Genomic DNA, 26,318 nt, shown 5'->3' on the forward strand with positions numbered 1-26,318 from the left:
TGCACCCACTTCATCTTATCAGGGAGTTTTTGGTATATACACCTTCATGAGGTGACCAGCCAAATAAGTACTAGATACAAAATGAGTTCATCTACCAAGTCATCAGACTAAATATATAAATACATGATTTTGATCATGAGTTCATTTGCTTTTTCATTATTTGCTGTTTTTTTTCTTAAAAACAGTCTGTTGGACAGAGAAAACAAGCAATTTGAATACACCATCCTTTTCTCTGTGAAATCACAGACATTTTCACAGTTTTCTGACATTCAGTGGATGGATTAATAGTAGAGATCATTATGAGAACACATGAGTCGAAGGTAAACGCTGAAAACTGTTATGTCTCGTTGTGTCTGTTAAGGTGTCCTTCCCGCCTGTCTGATTGTCCACCCCGCCCTGATTGTTTCCACCTGTTCATTGTTACCTCGTGTATATATTGTCTGTGTCTCCCTTTGTCCTGTGCCACGTCGTTAACCAGCCTTGACCTTCCTAGCATTGAAAAGATCCTTGATTCTTTGTTTTTGCATTATTTTTTTGTTTTTGCAAGTTCAAGTTACCCTTTTTGTGTTTTGTGTGTTTTTATCAGTTTCTTTTTTGATCATAAAAACCCAGCACTGTAAACACACACATGCAGTGAACACACAGGAGCAGTGGGCTGCCGCTTTAGGCATATGGGGATGGAAGGGGAGGGGATACTCCACCACACCCAAGTTTCTCTGCCATTCCGGTGGGGGGAAGCGAACCGGCGACCCTCCGGTCACAAGTGTGATCCTAGCGCCTGTTGTTTGTTACTTTGTTTGCCTTGCATTTCTAGTTTTGTCTTGTGATATCCTGAGCGCCTTTTGTTAATAAACCACACCTTTGTGAACACATCTTTTGAGTCTGCTTTCTTGAGTCCTGAACCCTTGCACCTGAAGCTTTGTCAAAAACTCTCCCGAAATTGTAATAAACATCCCAGTGCTCTACATCTCACAGCTACTACTAACGCTACAGTGTGCAGCAGAGTAACATAAGAGTTGAGTAAACATTAGCGGCAGCTCTGCTAGCTCGGAGTACCTCCCAAAGATATGGTCATTTTAAAAATGTCAGATAAACCTAAAGAAAGATTTGATTCATGGGCTGAGAAAATTGTGTTTCTTAATAATTAGAAGAATAAGAAAAATGTGTTTATTTATATTCCACATTTCAAGAGCAGCCATCAGAAAGTGCTTCACAAAAGAAAAAAACAAGAAAGCAAATAAGAGACAGGGCAGCAGACACTAAAAGCAGACAACCAGACAAAAGAGGCCGAACAAAAAATAAACAAAACAAATGAAACAAAAGCAAGTCAGAACCAACGGGTCCTGAGCTGCTTTTTTAGGGTGTCAACAGTGGCCACAGATCGTCAGTCCAGTGGGAGAGAGCTCCAAAGTGTAGGAGCTACAACCTCAAAAGCACAGTCTCCTTTTGTCTTGAGCCTGGAGCGAGGAACAGCCAACAAACCCTGATCAGAGGACCTCAGATTCCTACTGCTATTCTGTGACTACTGGTCTTTAATGTCGGCAGGTGCCTGTCCATGCAGAGCTCTTGTATAATTGCAAGAATTTTTAAATGGATTCTGAATTTAATGGGACACCAGCAAAAAGACATCAGGATTGGTGTTACGTGAGACCTTTTGGAGGACCTGGTCAGAAGCTTGGCAGCAGTATTGTGAACCACTTGCAAACAGTTAGGGAATGTCTTGCTAGATAGATGATAGATGAAAAAGGGGAGCTGCAGTAATCAAGATGGGCAAGACTAAACATATGTATAATCGTGTCCATCTCAGCTCTGGGCACAGTGGGCCCGAGTTTAGCAATGTTTCTCACCTGGTAGAAAGAACCAAACAATTTACATGCTGGTGAAGACTCAAATCCTGGCCCAGAGAAATGCCTACATTACACAGGGCAGGTTTAACAGAAGTGGATAAAGAGCCAAGACTTTCTTTCACCTTCCGGACTACACCATCTGGGGAGGAAACCAGAACTTCTGTTTTGTCAGTGTTTAGGTGTGGGCAGTTATCGGCCTTCCAATCTGTTGTAGAGTTGAAGCAATTTAGCAGAACAGACAATTTTGAAATGTTTTGAGGCTTAAATGAATTTAGCTGAATATTGTCTGTATAACACTGGTAAGAGATACCTTTAAAACTGCATATTACCAGCACAAGAGGACAAACGTACAACACAAACTGCATCAGGCCAAGTACAGAACCACAGAACAGAGTCTCAGCTGATGAGGCATAGTCATCAACTGTAAACTAAAAGGTGTCCTACTGACAGCTATGAGGAGAACCAATCCAAAGCTGATCCAGAGATACCCACCCACTGCCTGAGCCTCTCAATCAAAATGTGTTGATCCTCAGCATCAAAAGCAGCACTGAGATCTAATAATACCATTACAGGACTGCATCACCCTGCACGAACACAGCATTTGAGACGCTAAGACGAGCTGTTTCTGCTGAATGCGTCCGACAGGAACCAGAGTGAAACTTGTTGAAAATGCCTTGCTCTTCTAAGACAGGTGTAAACTGCTTGGCGACAACTTTTTCCAAAACCTTAGCTTCAAAAGGTAACTTAAGTTTTGAATAAAATGACCAGATTTGTGAGCTTTTGTACTAAGAATTCTCCAGGATTGTTGGCCAGGTATAGGGGAGGAATCATGCCTGCTCCAACATCATTTATCTGACCAACAACGGGGAGAAATGTTGTTGCAATCGTCAACTGCAACAGGTGGTGTGGGAGAGAGGAGGTTTCTGATGGTATCAAACAGAATTTTGGGATAGCAGTAACTATTGGATCCAAGGTGAGAAAAGGATGACATCCTTAACCATGTTATAAAAATCAATTAAGCATTGTTTTAGATCCAAAAAAGCTCAATTCCTCAACAGGTATGTTTAAAAGAGCGGATACTGCCATGCATCCAGGGGAATTTATCAGAGGCGCCAATATATGCTTTTTAGGTGCAGCTTAATTCAGGACTGACAGGCAGTGCTCATTTGATGATTGTACCTGGAACAATCACTAGTTGATATAATAACAGAGCAGTCATAAAAGGCAACAAAACCCTTGCTGCAGAAAGAGGCTTTAGGATGCGAGAGTTCGCCCTCACACAATGGCACAATGACAAGGTAAAATACTCAAATTCAATGACAAGTCAAATAAAACACAGTTATGTGTTCTGAAATCAAAAGCTCCGAAGAAAAAAACAGCATCGACATTCACACCAGCAGTAAAAGCAAGGTGCGGAGTCTGCCCTCTGATGTGTGTACGGCCCGTTCCATGTTGAGTGAGATCAAAAGACTCAGTGGCATTAATAAAACTGGAAGCATCCATCAGAGGCGTCGTCAATGTGAATGTTAAAATCACCAAGAAGCACAAAACTAGATGGCTCGAGAATATCCAATGAAGAAAATCACCACATTATTTTCAAAATGAGCTGTTATAAGGCTGTAGAAGGGATCGGTATGTCCAATTTAGCAAATCCACCACCCCAGCCTGAAATTCTAGGTAAGTTAGGGGGTAAGTTTCTTGTCCCTCTGCCCGCTGACAGCATTCAGCACAAGCTTAGTTAGATATAGAGTGAACATTCACCAGCGCCATCCTGAGAAGAACAGAGGATAATGGCCAGATGTAAAAACAAGTCTTATTGGAATTCAATTATTAGGGTTCCTACAGTTATGCAGATTATTCAGTGTGGGAGATGGTCTGTTAGATGTGTCAGTGACTCTGACTGACGTGACCATGGGTGTGGGAGGCTTAGGCCTCATGGCAGAGACAGATTTAATGATGTGAATGCACTGTTCGATATTCACATTTACACTTGTGTGGAATAAACGTCAGTTAAAGCATGTGAGCCTAGGCCCCTGGGGTAAATGCCATCATGACGGAAGAAGACTTAATGTTTGCAGACGAGATTAAACTTGTCAATAAAAGCTATATAGTGGGATGCACAGGTCAGATGCAAGTGCAGTGCGGCTAAAGCGGACTGGAGATAATAATATGTTTATGGTGAACTATGAGGAAGTCAGGCAGTTTACTGAAGGCATGCTTGTATGGGTGAGTGAGTGTTTGGCCAGGACACTGGGAATCTTTTCCACGATATCTATCACCTTAGCACCTGGAAAACAAAAAGTAACTGCAGCTTTTTTCCGTTCCCCATGAATCACTCTGAGTGTGGCTGGAGGGGGAGTAGGGTAATACGTTCATGATGGGGGAATGGATGGAGAAGGATGGACAGAGATTCTTCCTCCCAACTCCATAATCATATCAGCAAGATGGGCGCAGCTGAGTCGGATTAGACGTGTTTGGGTGTGGTACAAACAGTCACAGAGCGACCACTGCAGAGGCAGGTGCAATCGCAGAAGGCAGCACATGACAAGCAGGATGAGGAAGCCGACATTGTCTCAGATGTGTGTTTTTGCAGGTTGCTGATACTACCCACACTGTGTGACGTTAATCTCTTGTTTACCGCGAGCGAGCGTAAACACATTAAAGGCATGTGAGGTAACGGATTCCTCAAAAAGCATAGAGAATTCAGCCTGCGGTGCGAAGGGCAAACTCAGCCAATTCAATTCATTCTTCTTGATAAGAACTGACAGAGTGATGAATGAACACACCACCAAGGTATTAAGCAGTAAAAGATGCAAGGTGATATTCACATCATAAGCATATCTTGATATGCATAGCACACTGTTCCCAATACTGTATGTGAGAGCCTGTGAATACACACATGAAAGAGCAAAGAGGGAAGTAAACAATACTGCTCGCTTCATCTCTTCTCTTGGTTGAACTCTCATTCGCTCATTGAGCATGCATGTGTACACGCTGACTTGAATGTCACAACAAAGCACTATAAAGTGAATACAATGCTTTCTCTCTCTCTTTCTTTCGTAATAGAGCATGGGATGCCAGTTGTAGGACAGTGGTTTCCAAAATGTGTGACGTAGGTCCAATGGTACTGAAAAAAAAACAACATTAAAATATTACAAATGCTGTTGCTGTGCAAGAAGGCCTAGCTCGCTCAAGGTTGTCTGTTCGCGTTGTAAAAAGCACACTTTCCGGCACATGAGTTTTCCAGGTGCGCAGACAGCAACCTTCAAGCAAAGGGGAGATTTGCCTCTGCTCACAGAAAGAAATTCTCATACAGATCTGGACTGACCTAAGCAACTAAAAATAAGACTGTACAGTGGAGGCTACTTGGCGTATGTGTTTTCTTAGATAGGAAAAGCTAGTTGCACCACACCAGAATGTCCCAAGCAGGGAAGAGATGCTCCAAAATGACGTATGTTAACATTCACTTGACTAATCCTGCTGGTCACCGTATGAATTACAGCTCCTTTCTATTGAGACAAAGGAGTTCATGGAGGGAGGAGGTCGAGGTGGACGGATGGCTTAACAAAATATTGGACCTTAACATGGGAGACAACAGTTTTATATTTCTGACAACTGCCTGTCCAAATGGCTGCCAACCAAGTGACTGCTGCCATAACCACGATCATGAAAGCCCTCAAATTTGCATGCTTATATTTGATTTATTGTTCACAGGAATAATTTGAAATTTGGGAAATGCCCTTAATTGCTTTGTTGCTGAGGCCTGGATGAGAAGCAGACTCTTCTCAGGCCTGTACGGTAAATATGAAGCTACCACCAGCCAGTCAGTTTAGCTTAGCATGAGGAGTGGAAACAGAGGGGGATTAAAGAAGTTTGAGTACAACTGCCATATTACACATTTTGCCCAACAGCTTTTCGATCTAATGTGACAAAATCTCACAAGTAATAAAGAGGTTTCCTCACCAAAGGCGCTCTCTCTGGATAATTTTCTCTTAAAGCTCCATGGGTGTATATTTTTGGAGGAGTTCTAATCCCGAAGTAACCGGAGGTAACCTGGGAAATGGCTGCCACTGGGTTTTTTTGGCTAGAACATTAGGTGAGGTCTTAAAAGGCATTCACTATGAAGGGGTCATTAATTAAAAATGGTAAAAACAGCTGAAGTTTATCAGTCCATACTGAGGGTCTGTAAATGAGGTTCTAATTTTGCCAACCAAGGACTGAAGTTGCTTTACGTCGTGTAAAATATGCTTTAATAATCTGCAGCATAATGATATTCTCCATTTGAAGCCGGCCAGAGTATCCCACGGAGGGCCTATTGACTGGTCGTAAGCTGCATACAGTAATTGGTAGTAAGTTGTAAGTACTTGGCAAGCACTGACCACTGGAGAGTGTCTTAAATTGCTCCAACAGTTATGCCCAGATGGGAGCACATGCACCACTAAAATGCAAAAAAAAATTAAATGAAAATGAATTATTAAAAAAACACATAAACAGCTGTTGCACAGCAAGAACAAGTTTTGTACTTACTGTACAAAAGTTTGTGGCACCTACTGCACTGCACAAATCGCATTAATATTCTGTTTTATTATATATTCTTTCTATATATGCTCTAATGACATGTAGATCAGTAACTCAGCATTTGTAGTGTTTACAAATTAAAAAAGGGGACCTATTGAATGAATTTAGAGGTTACATCCACAGTGACAGAAAAATGGACCCTGATTGGCCTGAAATAACAGCTCTTCTCATTTAAATCAACTAAAACCTGCTGATTGTAGGGTGTACATTCAAATACCCCATACCGGCCATGATTGCATTAATTCTCCAGTTAGCAAATTGAGACCGCTCGCCATGTTTTCAAAACAAAATCGTTACATTTATCCACTGAAACGAAATCTAATTTGAACAATGTCTTCATGAATTTGCTATAATCACACATGAGAAAGATCCAACAATCAGGGCAATTTAAACATTTGCGAATATCTATCTTTTTTTTTTGTTTAATTGTGATTGTGTTTGATAAAAGGACAGAGAGCAGCAGGCATTTACCTTGATGGCAGTGGAGGCGATCTGGATGTGGTGCAGCTTGTGCAGGGTGCTCTCCCTGTCGATGAAGTAGGAGGCAGCCAGCTGGTGCAGAGCTTCCAGCGTCACAGCGGTGCCATTGGATTCGGTCACTTCAGTCGTCCGACTCAACTTCCGCTTGTCCACAAAGATCATTAATGACTCTTCCCCTGCGAGTACAAACACACGCAGGAACACACACACACTGTCAACTCCGTGTTCTCAGTGGTGTAGGTGTAAATATTAACCCAGGAACACCTTTCATCATTACACAACCACAGAACAACATTCTTCTGACAGTGCAAAGCTGACACTGCTGAAACTCGGCTGCCTCTGCTAATTTTATGTGCTGATAAGTCCGGAGATGCTGTAAAATGCACAAACTCAGAGGCTCCATGGAGCAAGTCGTTCAATACAAACAGAGCCAAAGCTTTCAGAGGATAGTCTATTGACAAAGAGTATAAAGAGTCGATCGACTGAACAATCCTTTCTAATAGCACTGGGGTTTATGGGAAATGCTTTAATTTGAAGCAACATTGGAGCTAACAATACAATATCGCACCTTTCCTCTGGGGACAGACAAAGGTTAACATGTCTCCATCACAGCCTGAAAAAAAACCTTCATTTTAACAACTCACGTTGTCTGTTAGTGAGTATTCAGAATACTTTAACAGCCAGAGAACAAATCTGTTGACATTATGTCATGTGAATACAAATGAAGGTAAAGGAATAAAACAGGATCATTTTCTTAATTCAGTCGCAATTAGCGTCTTCAGTTTGTCTGCTTTAGAGGTTCTGACACTTTGTTCTAGAAACAACAACAAAAAAAAAACATTGGAAACTGAACTGAAAAACATTGACTTGATCCTATTGTAATAATAATAATTATTATTAATTACGATGAGGAATAGCAGTTGCAGATTGCTCAAATAAGAACTCTCCATAAATTCCTTCAGACTGTCTAAAGGCTGAGGATATTTGGGTCATATTCATATACTTTGATAAGTTTGATTACACGCATATATTCTGCTAATAGTTAGATTACATGCATATGCTTACATTAATGATAGTTGGATTCTGATATGTTGATCTTATTCATATTTTCTGCTGATGGATTGTGTGACTGAATAATCAACAGAAATTCTCCCTGTTAAGTTTTTCCTTTATTATTCATAGAAGTGATTTAGACGAGGAGTGATTCTTTGTGTTCAAAATATATCGAAGGCCAGTGTGACCTAGAACAGGAGGTTTTGAGATAGAGGCCTGGCATGGGAGACATCTTGGGGCCCTCGACTTAAGATAGAACAGGTTGGCGTCAGGGATAAGGGTGTCTCTAGATTTGTCCTTGCTTGCTGGGCCAGTGACGTTGGATTCTCGAAGATGACCAAGCAGAGGAGAGAGAGCGCCCGACGGCAACGAGGAGGAGCCAACGCCTGTTTCAGCATTTCCTCATGTTCTGTCTATAAAATACTGGGTCAGGGAGAGGTAGTGTGTCAGACTTCGTGAACTGACCCAACTCTGTTGTGGATCAGGGAAAGGTTAAGTCGAGACCCAGAGCTCTGTAACCTTGCACATTCTATTGATGTTAAAATAAAACTGATTTTTTTGGGACTCAACATCTTCTCCTATTGCTTCATTAAAAGAACCCAGAGGACCAGAGATTTTAGAGACATGTCCTTGACAAGGTCATAGGTTATATGAGGCCATATTCTAGCTCTTAAACTTCTTTCTTTTTGTTTGCGACACACGTTGCACATGCTTGTCTTTCTAATCTATTTAAAATACTGTTGGTATTCATCATGGTTTTAAGAGTTATAGGCCCAGGAGACACAAGATGAAAAGACCCAGCAGAGGAGCTGGGAGGAGATCGTGCAGCAGATAGCCACGGGAGCTTTGCTGCGCATTACAGTACTCCGACTAACTCACGTCTATTGTTATGGAAACAGAGGATACGCTGACATTTTTGTCAAACAACTCCAAGCACAGACTTTACATGTTGAATCAGAGAATTTGAGCTTAAAAAAACCCACAGACAATCCCACAGCCACAGCTGAGACAACATTCTGCTCAATATTTAGTTGTATGAGTATGAGAAGCTGCAGAGTTTCAAATATGTTTGACTGCTAGATCTTTACTCTTTTCTGGCTTTTCTTTACCTTCATTTGATAGCTGATGGTCAACAGCAATAATGATGGACAAGTAGAGAATGAGAGGGGTGGCAAGGTCCCAACTGCATTGGTCCTTTTCAATCAAATAGTTGTATTTGGGATTTCCATACTGGATTAATTGGGCAGATAAATGAAATCTCATCTTTTTGATGCAGAATTATCATGCAGTTCTGAGTCAGTTATTGTACGAATGCTGCAAAGGAGACATTCACATGTCAACAAAGTCGTAACCTATTTGAAACAAATAGTAAATACAGTGTAGTTAGACTTTGCTTGACTCACTACTAAATGTTGACTTGGGTTGTTTAAATTGAAAGCCTGATAAAGTGCATGAGGTCATAAAAAGGTTCCTGGAAGATTTCCTGTTGTGGAAAAGGGCCACATGTTCTTTCTGGGTCTGTGCAACCTGGATGTCCAAGACCTCACCTTTTAACACTCCCTTCCTCCCGTGTGTTCAGGTAGGTCAATTAAATCAAAGAAAACCACAGCCCATCTACTTTATTTACCTCCCAGTGTAGCAGAGAGCAGGAAGTGGGTTCCGTATTTCCTGATAATGTTGTCAGTGATGGCACCGAGACTGGGCCTCCTGCCCAGCTGCCTAATGGTCTGGAGGAACTCGGGGTCCAGCGGCAAGGAAAAGCCATTGTTCTCTTGTCTCTCCAGGGCCAAGCTGTTCACCTTCCAGCGGCCAAACTCCCTGTAATGTCAAACAAACACAAGCTCAATAGGAACAAAGGACACGCAACATATGAATGCTACATGAAGGCACATTCAAATCAAATCAAGTTTTTATTCTTACATGCACAATTATAGACAGTACAACGTAAAGTGAAATTCGTTCTTGGCATTTAACCCATTCTAAGCACCAGGAGCAGTGGGCAGCCATTGTGCAGCACATGGGGACAAACTCCAGTTCTTAGTCAGTGCCTTGGTCAAGGGTTCTTACTGGGGAAATACCCCAACACACGCTTTGGATGTTGGAGGAAACCGGAACACCAAAACACAAGAAGAACACGCAAACTCCACACAGAAAGCCGAGAAAAGACACGGGTCCAACAGAAGCCACACGTGATTTAAACTCAAACACAAGGTCCCTGTTTGGAGAGCCTTTCCATCACAAGCGACAACGATCTCTGAGCTGTTCTGATCAGAAACGCAATGCAAAGACTACATCCATCGAGTCGGCCTGAGCAGATTCTGATGTTGAAAAGAAGGAGAATGGAGTCAATTGTTGTCATTTTAAAGTGGACAGAACACAGTTTGCCGCTCATGAGGAGGCTCATACTCAGATCTGTTCCTCTCCAGGCATAAAATATGATATCTGCACGACCTCTAAGTGAATCCTGTGTGCCACTCTTTAAAAGATGAATGGTCTCATGCTGTTTCTACCTCCGGCTCGGAGAATTGCTTTGCGCCATAGTGAAAAACATTGTGTTTTTCCGCCGATTTTGAATAATAGCACAATCTTTTCTCATCTCGAGTCACTTTTTGAGGCGCTGGACAGGCTGTAATCATGGAGTCTTGCTGCTTTCAGGGCCTCTTTTGGAGGGAACAGGCTTCATCTAAAGTCGCTTGATATTCAGCCTGGCCTTGGAGCATGCCAGCTGCCTTTATCTACCAAGTGCAGACTGAGTGCTGCTGCTTGATGCATAGATTAGCGCTATTCAAATACAGCTGGTAAGAAAACATGGTTCCTAGTAGGGGAGAAATTAAAGACCTTTCCGCCACTGTTGGGCAGATGGTTGAGTTGTCTATTGCGAAAGGAACACAAACAAATTCTGACATGCGTGTTTTCGCTTTGCAAAGCTGAAATAGGTGAGATTTGCATGTAATGAAAGCTGAACATCCTGTTGTGTCAAATAATGGCTGCAACATAAAACATACATATTCAGATGTCCATACTTCCCCTCAATGCTACACCTCCCCTCCTTGTTCAGATGATGTACAACTGAACTTCTTCACCATCTCCATCCCCACCCGCCACTTGCATGACGACATCTACAGCAGTTTACAAATGAGTAGAGGATGCAGAATTTTTATTTTTATGACCAAAGAGCAAACAAAACATGCAGCATTTTAATTTTGAAAGTTTAATACAATGGGATGTCTGTTTGTGGCCGTTAGCATTCGCTGTAGTTGCCTTCACAACTGAATGCTTAATCAGTGCAGAGAGCAATGAGCACCGACGATGTAAACAACCAACACCTGAGACACCCTGATGAAAAGAAACAATGCAACGCTTCGTTTTGACTTGATTACAGCCAGTTTGGAGGGAACAGAGAATTTATTCAACACTGCAATATTCCGTTTCTTCAACCTCCTCTTACAAGTTTTTTATTGTCTTGATTTGGTTACACGACGATGCAGTCTGGAAGTTGCAGTAACAAGACAGACTAATTTGACCAACTGGCTGCCATCTGTATCTGAAATTTAGATATCCGCTGCATTCAACAACTTCCATAAAATCTGCTCCTGAGTTTGTGGTTGGAGGCTGTTTGTGGCAAGAAAAAGCAGAACCCTAATGGAGCACCGACCTTTGTTTGCAATGTCCCTGGTCTGACGATGAGTGTCTCTGAATACACATAACGAATTGTCATGTTGTTGTTGCCATGCAATATCTGCTCTCCTTTTAGATCCAGTCTGGTCTCCGCCAAGAAAAGTATCTGACTCTTTAGCAGCTGGACGTTTCCACTGGCTTCTCCAGCTAGGCGTTAACTCAGTGTGTGTGCTGCTGGGCAGGTAGCACAGTGGGTTTATCTGAGCTTGTTTCCCGAAAACAGCGCCCAGCTGCTGCTGGAAGCAGGACCGATGAGGGCAGTGAGACTGAGCCATACAGTAAATGTGCAGGAGAAAAAGAAACACCTAAAAGAAGCTAAAAAGCTCCAATGACTTACAGAGGTGTGCAATAATTCTTTGTGGATTGATTCATTAAAGACAGTGAAATCTATCTCTGGTGATGCTGGGTGTAGTTTTGCGTCAATGCGAAGTTACTTGATTTGTCAGATTTTTTATTCACCGGATTAGCCAAAAACAGACATCTGGTTATTTTATCTGTATGGAGTCTGAATTGATTTTTAAGACAGTATGCCATATGGCGCTATGTTTATTTACATCACGTTTCCGCTGTTTGTGTCACCAACCCCTGGAGCATCCCATGCAACCAATTTGTTGGTGTCAGGCAGGCAGAAACAATCTAATGTGAATGCAAACTGGCTTTCAAGAGCACGGGACTGCACAAAGAGATACTGTAGCTTCAGCTCGGTTTTACAGCATAACACTGACAATCACTGCCTGCCTGAAATGGCAGCTTATATGGTTTATGGGAAGTACAATTCAATTCAATTCAATGCAGTTGTTTCTGCAAACACTGCTTGAAGAATGCTGTGCAAAGGAGCACACTGGGTGTTCTGATGTATATACAACCCCTACCACCCTGGAGACACACACCAACTCCCTCATGCAAAGACACATGCATTCACGCAGCCCAAAGCTGCAAACATCCCAACAAAGCTGCCCTTGCCGCAACAACTTTGCTTTCGCCCAGAATATCGCAGAGCCCCCCTGGGTGCCGGCGTGCTGCCAATCAATTTCCCACCAATAACAGTGACCCCCAGAGAAAAATACAAAACAGAAAACAGCTCATTAAGACCTGTTTCATGTCAGCGTTTCTCTATAACGAGCGGCCATTAGTGTTTCTCCCCATCCACGGGGGCCAGCTAAAGAAAGGAGCTGCAGAGAGAGAGAAAGAGGGCGAGCCTAACTGTGATCGACACAGTGTCTCGCTGTGCTGCTCGCTGATGGACGTTTCTGAATGGTGCTACAGCCGAGCTGGAGAAGAGAGCACACATACACAGATCTGTTGTCGAACACCTCAATTCAACCTCACCTTGTGCACACCGCACACATGCACGTGAAAAGGTCTTGCATTTCATGGAAGACTGCGGGTTTATTTTACCCTTAACTGTTTTCAGTTAAGGGTAAGGGTGAGGGACTGGAATAGCCTATCTCAGCCACACACACACACACACAAACACACACACACACACACATACACACAAACAGGCAGCAGGTTTATTTCACCCGCAGCTCTGTGCAGCAGGGGGCTCGCTGCACATCTACCTGTCAACCCCTCCTCGGAGCGAGCCGGAGCGCCGTGCGCCACGAGGGGCTGCAGGAGCTACAGGGGCCGCGATCAGACCAGGGGAGTCATACCCCGCTGCTTGTCCATCACAGCCCAGGTGTCTCAGATCGATCACAGCATACAGGGAGCCCGAGGGCACCGTGCGGTGCCCAACATCACAAATGAGGGAATCAACCCCTCCGAATAACCCGCTGATGCAGTTGAAACACGCCACCGAGCAGAGCAATGCAGATTGTGTCAGTTCGGTACAGCAGGTGAGTGCTACTGCTGATGTTATCTCCTGAGGCACATTAACAGGGAAATTACTGTGAGAAAATGAAATGTTTTCAAACCCAGTGTGTTCTAAAAGGAAAGAGGACGCTGGGTGGATGAAAAATCTCATTTACAGCAATAACCTGAAGAACTTAAACTGCCTTTTAGTTTTGAAAGTTGGTTAAAACTTTTTAGATTTTTTACTATAAAATAAACAAAATGGCCACTACTGTCTTTGTATATTTTTTCATTTCTTGCCTCTATTTCTCCTCCATTTACAGCACCAAGTGGAGTTCTATCAAGATGCTATACTGTAGGTGTAGTATGTGAGGTATTGTATCACATGACTGGCCCACATATACTATTGTTTAGATCAGCCTCAGTGTCATTTTTCTTTGTGAGAAATACCTGAGGGAGTGTCTATATAAAGGCTGCTGCAGGCTGAAATACTGGCCTTCTGGTTAATAAAAAGCCCTCAAGTTACGCTGCAACTGCTTCATAATTCTGTTCAATGACTGAAAACCACACACGTCTTTCAAACTTCATTCAACAACCATGCTAAATTAGGTTATACTAACTCATGGCCAGTTTGAAGTCCTCAGAGGGACGTGTATGTTCATTCAGGTGTCAGTTTGGTGCCAAATTATGAACTGTACACACATGTGGCAATATGAGGACCTCGTGTAACTGATGCATCGTCCAAACCTCTGTGACATAAAGTGAATCAGCATGACCTTGCTAGAATCTTAGACGAAACTGTATGATGTCAAATTTTGCAATTTGCCCTCTATCGTTTGCACATATGCACAGAATTTTCAAAGTGGAGAGCAGATTCATTTTATGAGCTTTTTTAAAACATAATTTCCACTTAAATCACTCTATGTATGGAAGTTAATTAGTCTAGTAGGAATAAGCGCTACTGTTCTGTAGCTGGTGTCTCAATCATGCTAATTACTAATGCGGTGAGCTACACTGCATTCTCATTTCAACTCATCATAAGAACATTTGAATGTCACCGAGGAAGAAAAAAGAGAAAGTAAATATGACTTGGCTTGTCTTTGCAGGTGTTCTGAATATTTGCATTTTTACTGCGTTTTCAACAGCGGGCTGATTACCACTGAAGACAGTTTTCTTCCATCTCTCATTTCCTTGCTGTTTTACTCAGATACTGTTTAATGACTTTACAGCAGTTAGGTCCAGCTCATTGGTCTCCATATCAAAACTCTGGAGTCAAACTGTGATTTTCTGCACGATATTTAGACAGTGGAAAAGCTGGCATCTCTTTCTTCCATTACATAGTTATCAGTGCATATCATGAGCCAGAACAGTGGCAAAAGGGGAGGAGGTTAATTAAATGACTTCCTTTATTCGATGGATTGACTCAGAAACATCTAATTTCACATCTGACTTCATGCAGTTTTGAGCCTTTATTTTAATTAGATATTTGTCTTCCATGATACATAAGAATTCTGTTACATTACATACACTAAAAATAGACCTAAAAATGCACGTTTTAAATAATCAGCTCAGCGAAGACTGTCTTTGATTAGATATAAGTACACAGAGAAAAAAGGCATAATGTGAAAAACAATCTTTATATTTACTGGCAACGAGCTGGTTTCTCTAAGTGGATTCAATAATTAATATGGAGAGAAAAAAAGGAAAAACTAATACCTACAAGGTACACAGACATTTACCTTACCATGATAGACAAACATTTGCTCATCATCAAAGCGGCCTGAGCAAGAACACATTGTTTTGTTTTGTAGCTGGGTTACCCCAGATACCAAAATAACCCGCTGTGCAAAACAGTTGGTTGATGTAGGCTCAAAGTTATTTCAAGGACCTCCCCGAAGAGAATTGTGCAAAATGGAAGAAAAGTCCTTCATGCTTCACTCAGTAAGATAAACCAAATTACATTTATTTGAAAGACCTTGCAAGAAAACTTGTAACCACTCTGCTGTTTTCAATGTTGCAGATTTTTTTTCTTTGCTTTTTTTTTGCTTCTCTCGGTTTAATCTGACGTGACGTTGAGCCTTCTCAATATGCATGTGCTATTAGCAGCGGAGGAATGGTTTTAGAAGTTAATAAGTACAAACAAAGCGCTTTTTCATCATCAAAAGAAATTCTACACATGCCAGTTACAGTGAGCATTTTCGAGAAAGGCACCTTCACAAGAGGCTCACGTTGATAATTGAGCTACTGGTGATCCAGTGTTAACAGGAAGAGAGTTGGAGAGCCAAATGAGAGCGGGAGGAAGATGGAGGCAGGAAAAAAAAATATGGAGAGACTCGTGTCCTTTGGTTATCCACCCACCGCGCAGACAAACAGAGAAAGAAAGGGAGATCAAGACGGAGGAAGAGAGTGTAATGATGTGGTTAATAGCTGCTGGTTGTGAACGCTTCACGAAATTGCCACCAACAGTTTTTTTCCAACATCAAACAAACATCAGACCATTAATTTGTGAAAATCCTATTAAACCTGCTGAGAGGCCCCATAAACAAGACAACATACTGTTTCCTGCTCATTTTGCTTTTTCATGCCTTTGAAACGTATACTTGAGTAACACTTAGCAGCATCAAACACTTGATTACCACCTAAGACTGAGACATTGCCTCGGATTTTCTAAAGCTCCTGTCGAGGATTAGGATGAATTGCACTGGGGAGGCAAAATGGTGCAAAAGAAAGCAACCCCGCCCTAACTTTAGGGGTTGACATAGACTCCAGCTTAGTGGGGATCTCATTCAGACAGAACAGCTGTCACAACGGAATTTATAAAATCTTGCAACTACATGCATCCGACTGCCTACAATTTTCTTCTTGATAGGTGACCTCTAGATTTTGCTCTTCTAAATAAAACTTAACAGATGGACTGAAGAGGACTTATTATTGCGCATTATTCCTGGAAATGCCTGGAAACAAGACTCCCTGCTCCTGTCCAGGAAAAAGTCCAGTACAAAGCCCCCAATAAAAATATGACTTGCCCTTTTTACACTGAGATTTTGAGAAGAATTAAACAAATGGGAGTGTAATGCATTAATATCTTAGCTGTAGAGGTGCTGTTGTATTTTTTTTTACCTTTTGACAGAGCAATGCTAGCTATTTCTCCATGATTCCAGTCTTTACACTGAGTTAGTCAAGTGAAGTTTATTTCTATAGTACAGTATATAGTGCAGTACAAGTTAAAGCAAGCGGCACAACAAGCTGAGTAAAATGACATCAGAAGCAAAAAGGGCGCAAAAATGATCAAATATAAGGCATCAAAATATGTGCACAAATGTAAAACTGAATAAATAAACCCCCAAAAGGGTAAAATAATAAAATACTGCAATGCTAAAACCACTAATAGCAACCAAAGGTGACATGCATGCTTTGTCAGTGGATGGAGAACATCCATCCATCTCCTTTGCCCACCAGCCTTGATCGTGGAGCAGTTAAAAACCATAGTTCTAAGGTGTTGGAGAAGAGCCCATGTAACAGAAGAGCCTTCAAATCAGTCCTCCTAGCCAGTGCAGGGACGCTAGTTCTGGTGTAATGCTGGCGTGACAGTGGCATCGATCCTCTCAGCTAAGAAAGTGAATCAACATATAACCCGAAATGTTCAAATATTTTCTTTAAAGCAGTGGTCCCCAACCTTTTCTGTACCATGGCCCAGTTTAATGTCTGACAATATTTTCACGGCCCAGTCTAAAGGTGTAGCAGAAAAAAACAAAATAAAATGATAAGATCTGCATTAAAAACTGTGGTATTTTCTCTTTAATAATAATAATAACAATAATAATGAACGTAAATCCACTTTTTAATCATGTCAAGAGGACGTGGCTGCAGACTGACACTGTCAGGCACCACCTGACCATGTGAAAAAACAAAATAATGGAAATTATTTTTTCTTTCTGTGCGGCCCAGTACCAAATGACCCACGGGTTGGGGATCAATGCTTTAAAGGATAATATTGGAGAAAAGTGAGAACATATGCTCGGTCATCCACCCTGATCACCTTCCAAAGAGCTACTTTCACCTCTGCTTCTTAGAGACAAGAGTAACTCCTCACCTCTGTGTGTGTGTGTGTGTGTGTGTGTGTGTGTGTGTGTGTGTGTGTGTGTTCTTTGAGACCTCCCTCAAAGAGCAGAGCCTTTTCTGCCAGATCATGATACGGTATTATTTGCTATAAATGGTCGTTTCCCTGACAAAGACGTCTCAGACTCGGCTCACTACTTGCTTCTATTTCCCAACCAAAACCACTTTTACTGCTTTGCACCCTTCATAGAAAATAGTGGCCATCTTTGCCTTTTAGCAAAGCTTTAACATTTATATTTCTCTCGGAAGAAAAGGAAAACAACAACAACAACATGCAATTTTGCCGTTTTATCTTATTTTGCCTACTGAGGCAGTTCAAAATTAGGCCAATTTTGTGAAACTGTAAAATACCGCACAGTGTGAAAGAAAACGGCTAAAATGTCATAGGAGGGTGAGTTTTGTTATATATATATATATAAAAAAAATTGCGTTATTGATTTGTAGCTCCCACAAATATCACGACGCCTCTGATTAAAGAGAGCAAGGGCGAATCAGAGAAAGAGCATGATTTGCAGGAGGGTTTGCTGACATGAACGCTGCTGATCCCTTTTGTACTGCAATTTGTCAAAACACTGTTGACAAGAGACTTTTCTGCACACACAAAACAAGGAATGCCTGGAATCACATTGTGTATGTAATGTGACATGCACATACTGTTAATGCACGCGACGCGTAAACGCTCAGGCTCACAAACACACACACACACACGAGGAGCAGAAGAGCCACCGGCTATACGTTAAATCCTGCTCCTCGTGACACAGTCGCTTTCTGTTGATGACATGCCTCCGTGTGCTTCTTGAAATTACAATCACATGCTGTAGCTGCACATTTCACCACACGCTGTACAGTACAATACCACACATCCACATGTACTCAATCCATAATAAGAGCTAGCTCCATTTTTTTTACACAGTTAAAAACCACATTTTTTTTCTAATTCTTACTCCATTCCTATCAGTTATGATAACATTTTATGTTCTCACTGGTCAGCAGGTTGCAAACAAAAGTAAAGCCAGACCAGACTATCGAAATCACACTTTAAATTTAATGTGTCTTTCTTTGCAAATGTTGCTCTGCAAAATTTAGCGTAATTTAAACTACAAAGTTTGGACAATACATTATAAATGCATTCGCTTTTGTTTTATGTCTAAAATGAGTGTGGTGAAATGTACTGATGACCTTTGTGGTCTGAGACAGGTTGAGTTAAATGTATCCATAACACAGATGTGATGGTCAAAACCATGAAAACTGTTTTCAGGCTTTCAGTAATATGCTTTGGGCTACAAGAGGTGGCTTCAAACTGCAGTGGCTCTGAGCAGTGATGATACAGAATTGTTTGAACTCCCTTTAGGAAAGGTCTCCTTCTTTGTGCCTTTGTGAAATGGTCAAAAACCCAACAGAAAATGGCTGTGAAGAGCCTTTACTGGCGATACATTCACTTACATTTCTGATTTCCTGCACCCTGCCATTGACAACTCATGACACCAGTTTTAGATTTGGACAAGCAGAGTGAATTCTAACCATTTACCTCGAGGGTGGCTTGGCATTGGATTTCAGGCCACATCTACAATGTGAGATCACATTGCTGTTACCATTTTGCGATAAAGATCTACAAGTTGACCCTTAGGGGGACAAAACAATACCTACTGGAACTGTTATGCAGGCTCCAGCCCAATGATCATAACTCAAGCAATCTGAACAAAACACAGTGAAACACTCGTACGGAGTCTCGCTTTCATAAAAGCTGCTTCCATGGACCTCTGGCTCTGATAACTCCCCCATCACACACTTGTCAGAAGCCATAAGCTCTGCGCTGGATGAAGTCCTCGTCACTGCCATTGCTGCTGGTGATCAAGAGGAGGAGGCCGCTCTAGCTCCTATCCTGGAGACACATTCACCCTCTGACGGGAGGACGCCACGCTCGTCTCCACCGCGGCTCTGTCATCGAACAAGCCGCCCGGGCATTCATGCGCGAGAGCAAGCTGCAGTTCGATGAAAACTGCGTCTCAGCGCGCGCTCCTGCTCTCTCTGGGGCTGTTCTGCCACGTGTTTGCAAAAAAAAAAATCTTTACCGTAATAATTTCCAGACAGTAATATATTGATTCTAAACAAACAAGACCGGGGATCAACGGCTCCTTCCTGCAACTGCATTCCGCGCCGTGTACGACAAGGTCAGATTTGATTTGGTTAGGTATGTCGGGGAAGCGGAGAGGCAGCGAGAAAGTGCTGCTATGTATTCTGGATTTAAAGAAACAGCACTGGCGATAAATGAAGCGTGAAATGAACCGTCTCCAATCGTCTAAACGCTCATCATTAATCACGTCAAGGCGGAGTAGCCAGAGTTTTATTTATTTCGCTGAACTCTTTAACTTGCCGAGATAGCTCACGACCCTGAAGTCCCTCCTGCGTTTGTGATTTCACGACAACAAGCATTGCTGCCGCTGCTACTCTTGGTAGCAAAGGTCAAAGGTCATTTTAGGCATTTAAACAAGCCACCAACTGTTTGGGTGAGGGCCCCCTCAATCTTTCCCTGGCTTCTACCACGCAGCTTGTTTCCCCTAATTTGACGAAACATTAACCTTAACTATAAGTTAAGTAAGAAGTCACGGAGGGGAGAGAGCTTTTCTGTAAACAAATAAAAGTTCTGTCTACATTCACTGCATCGAGGCCTGATAAAAGCATTGGATGCTATTCCTGTCTCATAAAACATTTATGTAGATGCTTCTTTTTTTTCTCTCAATCCAGCATTGTTTTCTGTCATGTTTGCTGAGGAATGATGCTCACCAATCAGCATCAAATATTTAAAAAGTCCATGAAATCGTGTAGCTGTGCCTTTGATTCAATAAATAACATGTGTTTTCTCTTTCAGTCTTGACATGAAATCATTATTCCCTGTACACCTGCTGTATTATCTGTGGTAAGGCTTACTCTGATTGTGTTTAATTGCAGTGCATTGTGATATTGTTTTGCTTAGTGCACGCTTCTCGTCATTGCTTCATGCACTCCGTCCCATTTTATACTCTCTTTTAAACGTGCTGTCCGACCTAAAGCATTCAAAACACAATAGGGGGAATCATAAACATGAGTCTGATAAGGCACAATGGACTGTATGCCCTCCTAATCTAAATGACATGATTACACAGTGCGGCACAGGTATTGTAGCGTCACGCCTCTGCATTCTATTCACTCTGCAAACATGTTTGCATATAATTGAAACACTAATCACTCCATAATTAAATGGGACAACTCCCTACATCCACTGAAGTCAATGGAAAAGCCTGTGGGCTGACAGGAGGGAAGAGAGGAGAAAGCACGGGAGATGAGGCGTGATGGAAAAGTTATGGCCCATGAAGAAGAAGAAAGGAGGAACTGACATTTTGACTAATATGCTACTGTCTGTGGATACGGCTCGGCTACGCAGGCGAAGTAATGGCGCAAGCTTCTCACGTTCACACAAATGATTTCACAACACCAAAGTTTCTAAATCATTCCGTGAAACATGCTTTTGTTCATTTTACACCCACTTCCAGGTCTAGCAGCAGCAACTGCACACAACTATCACTAATTTGGACTTGTGCTCTGAGGAGTCAAAAAAGAAATGCGGTTAATTGATTTATTTGACTTTATTAAATGGGCGCACCTGTTAGACAGCGGGCTGCTATCAGGGTAAAATTGAAGCCGCAAGCTGTTATGAGATTTACGACCTTTGTCAGGAGCAGAGAAAGAATGAAAGGATGAACAGGTGTGTCTAAAACTGACATTATGCCCGACATAACAGTCACCGTAGAAGTAATATTGTTAAGTGCCACTATGCCTGCTTTTTCTTTTTTTTTACAGCCTTTGAATCCGGTGAATCTATTAATTCATCACTCCCATTACTGCATTTGATCAGACCTTGAGACGAGAAAACCTCTTTCACATAGAGGATTTGCTGTTTTGGAAATCACATTTCGCACCTCCCTGACAGAAAGCTGTCACTCTCCAAGCTCTTTAAGCTGTCCTTTTAATGCAGCCCAGACAGAAGACATCACTTTATAACGATTACTCTCATTAATACTCCATTAACATTTTTTTTTTTTTCAAGTTTATTATAATTAGAAATGGCTACAAGCTGTTCTGGTGCAGTGGCTGGCCAGCAGGGGGGGGTAAAGCTCTGGTTCCCCTCAGCACTCCAACTCCTTCATTCCTCCCTCTCATCCCCGACTCCCTCTCCCCTGCCCCCTGACGGGAAAGGCCAACTGAGCTCTGGAGAATATTTATGAGCGAGGGAGAGCAATTGGTTTGAGATCATTGGACAAAGGCGGGAGGGAGGGAGAGAACGGAGGATGGCGAGGGGGAGGGGCAGAAAATGTGAGATACACGTGGAGATAAAGGCAGAGGCAGAGGTTGGTTTTTAATGTTTTTATTAAGACTTCTTTTAACCTGCTGGTTAATTCAAAGTAATTACTCATTGATATCCCTCCGCCTCTAAGTCTGCATGCATATGCGATTGCATACGTGCACTTGGAGTGTGTGTCACTGCTTTTCCGTAGTTGCAAGGACCAAAAAATCTGCACAAGCATTGAGGAAAACTGTCCAAACCGAGGTATCGTCAGCCTGAATTTTGGATTCCGGTTCAGGACTCCAACCCATGGCGGTGACGTTTCAAGAGGCAATAACAAGACACTTACTGACCCATAAGGGACCGTAATGTGTCTGCACAGAGCATAACTGTGTTGTTGATCAATACGGATGGCTCAAAGATTGCTTTCAAAATTCATGAGTCTGTTTTGGAACAACAAAACCAGCGTAGCCCACTGCGTTTTGAAGGCACTTCTGAGCTCTTCAGTTTCAGCTAACTGGCATCCTTGACTGCTCAGCGATGGATGACGGTGCTCCGGGTGCAAGATATTTAAAGCCTAAAAAGACTTGTTTCCCAAGACAAGGAAAGCAAATGACAATGCAGGGACATTATTCCACTTTTTAACAAGGCGGTCTTCTATTTCCTCGTGAGTTTCAAGTGGATTTTTGCTCTAATTAGTCAGCTTACTTTTGTTCTTTCAAAGTGAACTGAAAAGGCCACTGGAGCTCAAGGGGAAAGGAGGGTTATGGACTCGTCAAGTTTGCATTTCTGGACATTTGCCGATAGAGGTCAACAGAAGTCACGCTGTAGGTCACAGAATGCTAAAAAGGTTTGGCGCTACCGTTTTGGAAAGAACGTGGTTAGACAATGCCTGTGTGTGTTTTAGGATTGTAAAACTTTGTGCATGCAAATATCTGCTAAATTTGCATGCATATATCTTTCTTTTGTGGGTGAGGACGACCACAAAAGAAAGATATAGAGACATCCTGAGAGACAGAAAGAAGAGGCCAGGAGAGAGGCGGCGAGGGAGGACGTGATGGATGTGGGGAAGCCAACAGCGCTACATTCCCTATCTTTGTCTGGCATTGTCACCCCTGTCAGCTGCTAAATGCCAGCGTCAGTCAAACCTCTGTTCAGCTGGCATCAGCCCCTCCACTGCAGGGCTGTGGACGCTCCGACAGCGTCGCACTCATCAACGAGTGTCAAAAAGCTCACCTGGCACAACAAATACAGACAGTCAAGCATGCATGCAAGCATATACAGTAGCCTGTAAAGATGCTTATTGTTGTTGCCATCAGCTGAAAACAACTACCTGTCATTAGAAATTATGCTAAAATCCAAGTGCCATGGCAATTTGTAAAATAAACATGTATGTGTAAAGATGATATATGTATCACACAAACACACACACGTTTCATGTCGTGTTTACATTACTATTGGGAAAATTAACTAGACTTGCATTCATTTCCTACATACTTGCACTAATCATAACCTTGACCTTAACTTAAACCTAAACCTAAACCTAACCTTACCCTAACCTTAACCCACGTCCTCACCCTAAAATTTAAGCATTTACATTATGGGGACTTGCATTTCGTCCCCATAAGGAAGACAAGCCCCCTCAATGTGACTGTGTAAACAGATTTATGTCCCCTCAACATAACTAAAACATGAATTCACACACGCACACACACACACACACACAATGCTTCCCCTACAGCTACACGCTGTGTGTGGTTCATGCCGCCTTAAACAGATACTGATCCACTTGCTAAAAGAATCGTTTCAGTCTGAGTTTCAGTGTTGAGTTTAAATGCTTCAGAGGGGTTTCTATCCTAAAGAGAATAAAACTCGGGGAAATACCAGCACGAACACGCACCTTGCACACACACTAACAAATGAAGAAAGCCTGCTAGGTACAGCTGAGGTTTACAGATGTTACACTGTGGTTTGCTTGTGTACGTCACCTCAGTCGTTCACTTTATATGCCTGGTGAACTTTGCTGGAACGTGTGAAATGGGAAAATCGCCAAGATGTAAGATTCGGAATTGCTCATATTATCTGAAGATGCTACTTTGAAACGGCATATAGATCGACGTTGCACACTATTTCATGCCATGTATCCGACTGACAGCAAAGCAGACAAGCAGCCTGCCTAATATCCCGTGATTCCATACGTGGGAGTTTGCATCTTGAAATCCTCACTTTCCCTTCCACTGTCTTGTCTCGAAAAAGTGAATAAAGCTGTGAAGAAAAACGTCCTCCTGTAGCAAGCTTTCAAACAATACCCTGCTGCTTCTAAGCACACACCCACTATACTTCACACCACACACTTCTGAAGCCATCCTGTCTACCCACTGTCACACATCAACTGGCTCAGTCAGATATCGGTTACGTCCCGCTGCTTTGCCCAAACCCTCCTGCGGTATCTCTGCTTTGAGTTTACAGTGATGTGCAGCATTCTGACGGTTTGTATCATAGTCAAACCATATGTCTCCGCTGCCCACAAGACGGGAAGCAGACAGTCGCACCCAAAGAAGCTTGCGTTTATACAGAATGCAGGCAGGGCTTTCATTTGCATGCAAAACTCCAATAAGTAATCGTCTCAACGCTTCATCCCACAGTTTGCCACCTACTAAATCTGCGTCTTTGAGAGTCAAAAGAAAAGTATTATGTGATCTCTCATACTTTTCTAAAGATTCTGCAGAAATGCCTCTTTTCCTCCAAGCAAAGCCACAAGAATAAGAGTCCAAATTATGTTCGGCTTAACATAACTGTAAAGTATCTCTGCATTTGGGGCATTTTGGTTTCAGGATTTTACAAAACCTTCCTCTCAGGCACCTCAGACCAGTCATCCCTCAGCCTGCCGTTCGCCATCTCTCACCTGTATATCTTGTACTTGGTGGTGAATCCTTGCTGGTAGCGTTCTGTGAAATCAACAAACTCCTGCGAGTGGTGAAAAGGACCCTTGTCTGACAGGAGCCAGCCCAGGGGCCCGGTGGAGCCGCTGAAGCCAGCCCCGGCAGGGTCCGCCGCCCAGGCCCCTACTGACACCCAGCTCTGGAGCAGGCTTAGTGTTAACCACTTCCATAGAAACATGAGGGCCGCCAGTCTAACGGAGATGCACGGGCCACTCATGCTGCTTCCCCCGGCCCCGGTGACTCTTCATTCTCCCTGCAATCTGGATGAGTCCTGCTGGAAGGAGGAAGGAGAGGGAGAGGAGCTGAAGCAGGGCAGACACACAGAACAATAAGCTTGTAATTTTGGCTTGGGCTGAGTGGGATGAAGATGACCTAATAGGGCTGCCTTTGTCCAGCATTGCTGGGTCACAAATGATTGCAAACAGCCACTAGTTTTAGAAAAAAAAATATCTACAATTGATTTACAGTGGCTACACAATAAAGCAAATAATAACGCAGCCTTTTAAAACGTGTAATAGAAAAGATTCAGCATGTAAAATATCGTTGTTTCACCTGCTTTTTTTTTTTTACCTTATTCTGTAAGTACTGTGGTCCGTTACTGGTCGGAAATAACCTCCGCAAAATCCCCTGATAGGACCGTGAAGTTGGGTTCGGCTCGGCGCACAGACGGGGCGGCATTGGAAAGGGACTTTTGGAAGGTTTTATCGCCACAAATGCGAACAGACGCACAATTAGGGGCAGCGAAACTTGAGCGAAAGCGAAGATGACATCCAACCCCGTCAGCGCGCGCTCCTCTCCTCCTCCTCGCAGCGGCGCATTTCCAGCGGAGAGCGTCAGACGATGCGCAGCAGGAACCGTAACTCCAATCCAGCGGAATGAGTCGCAGCGGACGCGATGCTTCAAACCGTCCAGGTAGACTTATTATTTGAAAGTAAGCGGTCTGATTTGGATGCGGTGGGGACCAGACGACCACCCGCACGTGAGCAGCATCGCCGGCTGCCGTCCTTTAACTCACATCCGCTGTTTATTGGAGAGGCGCGCTCTGGGCGCATGCAGGGCGCACGGAGAGCTGCTGATGCTGCCGACGGTGCCCGGACTCCCAGCGCACGGAGTGTGTGGATGGCATCCGCGGCGCTCTCTCCCTCCCCTGTACCACACCGCCGCAATTTAATTTATTCCAGCAGCGAGCACATTCCCGGTTGGCTGAACGTAACTGGAGGAAGTGAGAGTGGGAGGTGTTCGGGTGGAGAGGGTGGGGGGGTCATGGTCAGAGGGTTCTGATGTGCTGGAGTCAGATGCCTCGTTTTAATAGACAGTGGAAGCAGGATGGACTGAAAAGCAGCAGAAAATCAGGGTGAAACTTTTCATATTTACAGTCTTACTTTTCTTTTCAAGTGCGTAAAAATTAACAAATGAAGTAAAAGGGGGGAAAAGAATTAAAAAAAAACACCCGCCATTTTCAAGAAAATAAAACTAGACCTTCAATATATATTTAAGAAAAGCTGA

The 26,318-nt window shown here is 42.8% G+C and overlaps 1 protein-coding gene across 2 annotated transcripts in view; it reads right to left on the minus strand.

Moving 5' to 3' along the window:
• Positions 1-25,916, minus strand: part of brinp3a.1 (bone morphogenetic protein/retinoic acid inducible neural-specific 3a, tandem duplicate 1) — a 45,410-nt gene extending 19,494 nt beyond the window's left edge. The window contains exons 1-4 of one of the 2 annotated variants that reach the window (XM_041935334.1): positions 25,383-25,916; positions 24,776-25,083; positions 9,586-9,776; positions 6,897-7,081 (exon numbers count right to left, since the gene is read on the minus strand). In XM_041935334.1, the coding sequence (XP_041791268.1) occupies positions 6,897-7,081; positions 9,586-9,776; positions 24,776-25,029 (630 nt within the window). In that variant the 5' untranslated portion in view covers positions 25,030-25,083; positions 25,383-25,916. Of the gene's footprint in view, positions 1-6,896; positions 7,082-9,585; positions 9,777-24,775; positions 25,087-25,382 lie in introns of both variants that reach the window. The other variant, XM_041935335.1, reaches the window with a different exon arrangement.
• Positions 25,917-26,318: the final 402 nt, after the last annotated feature.

Source organism: Chelmon rostratus, chromosome 4 (assembly GCF_017976325.1).
Source record: "Chelmon rostratus isolate fCheRos1 chromosome 4, fCheRos1.pri, whole genome shotgun sequence".
NCBI classification, from domain to species: domain Eukaryota; kingdom Metazoa; phylum Chordata; class Actinopteri; order Chaetodontiformes; family Chaetodontidae; genus Chelmon; species Chelmon rostratus.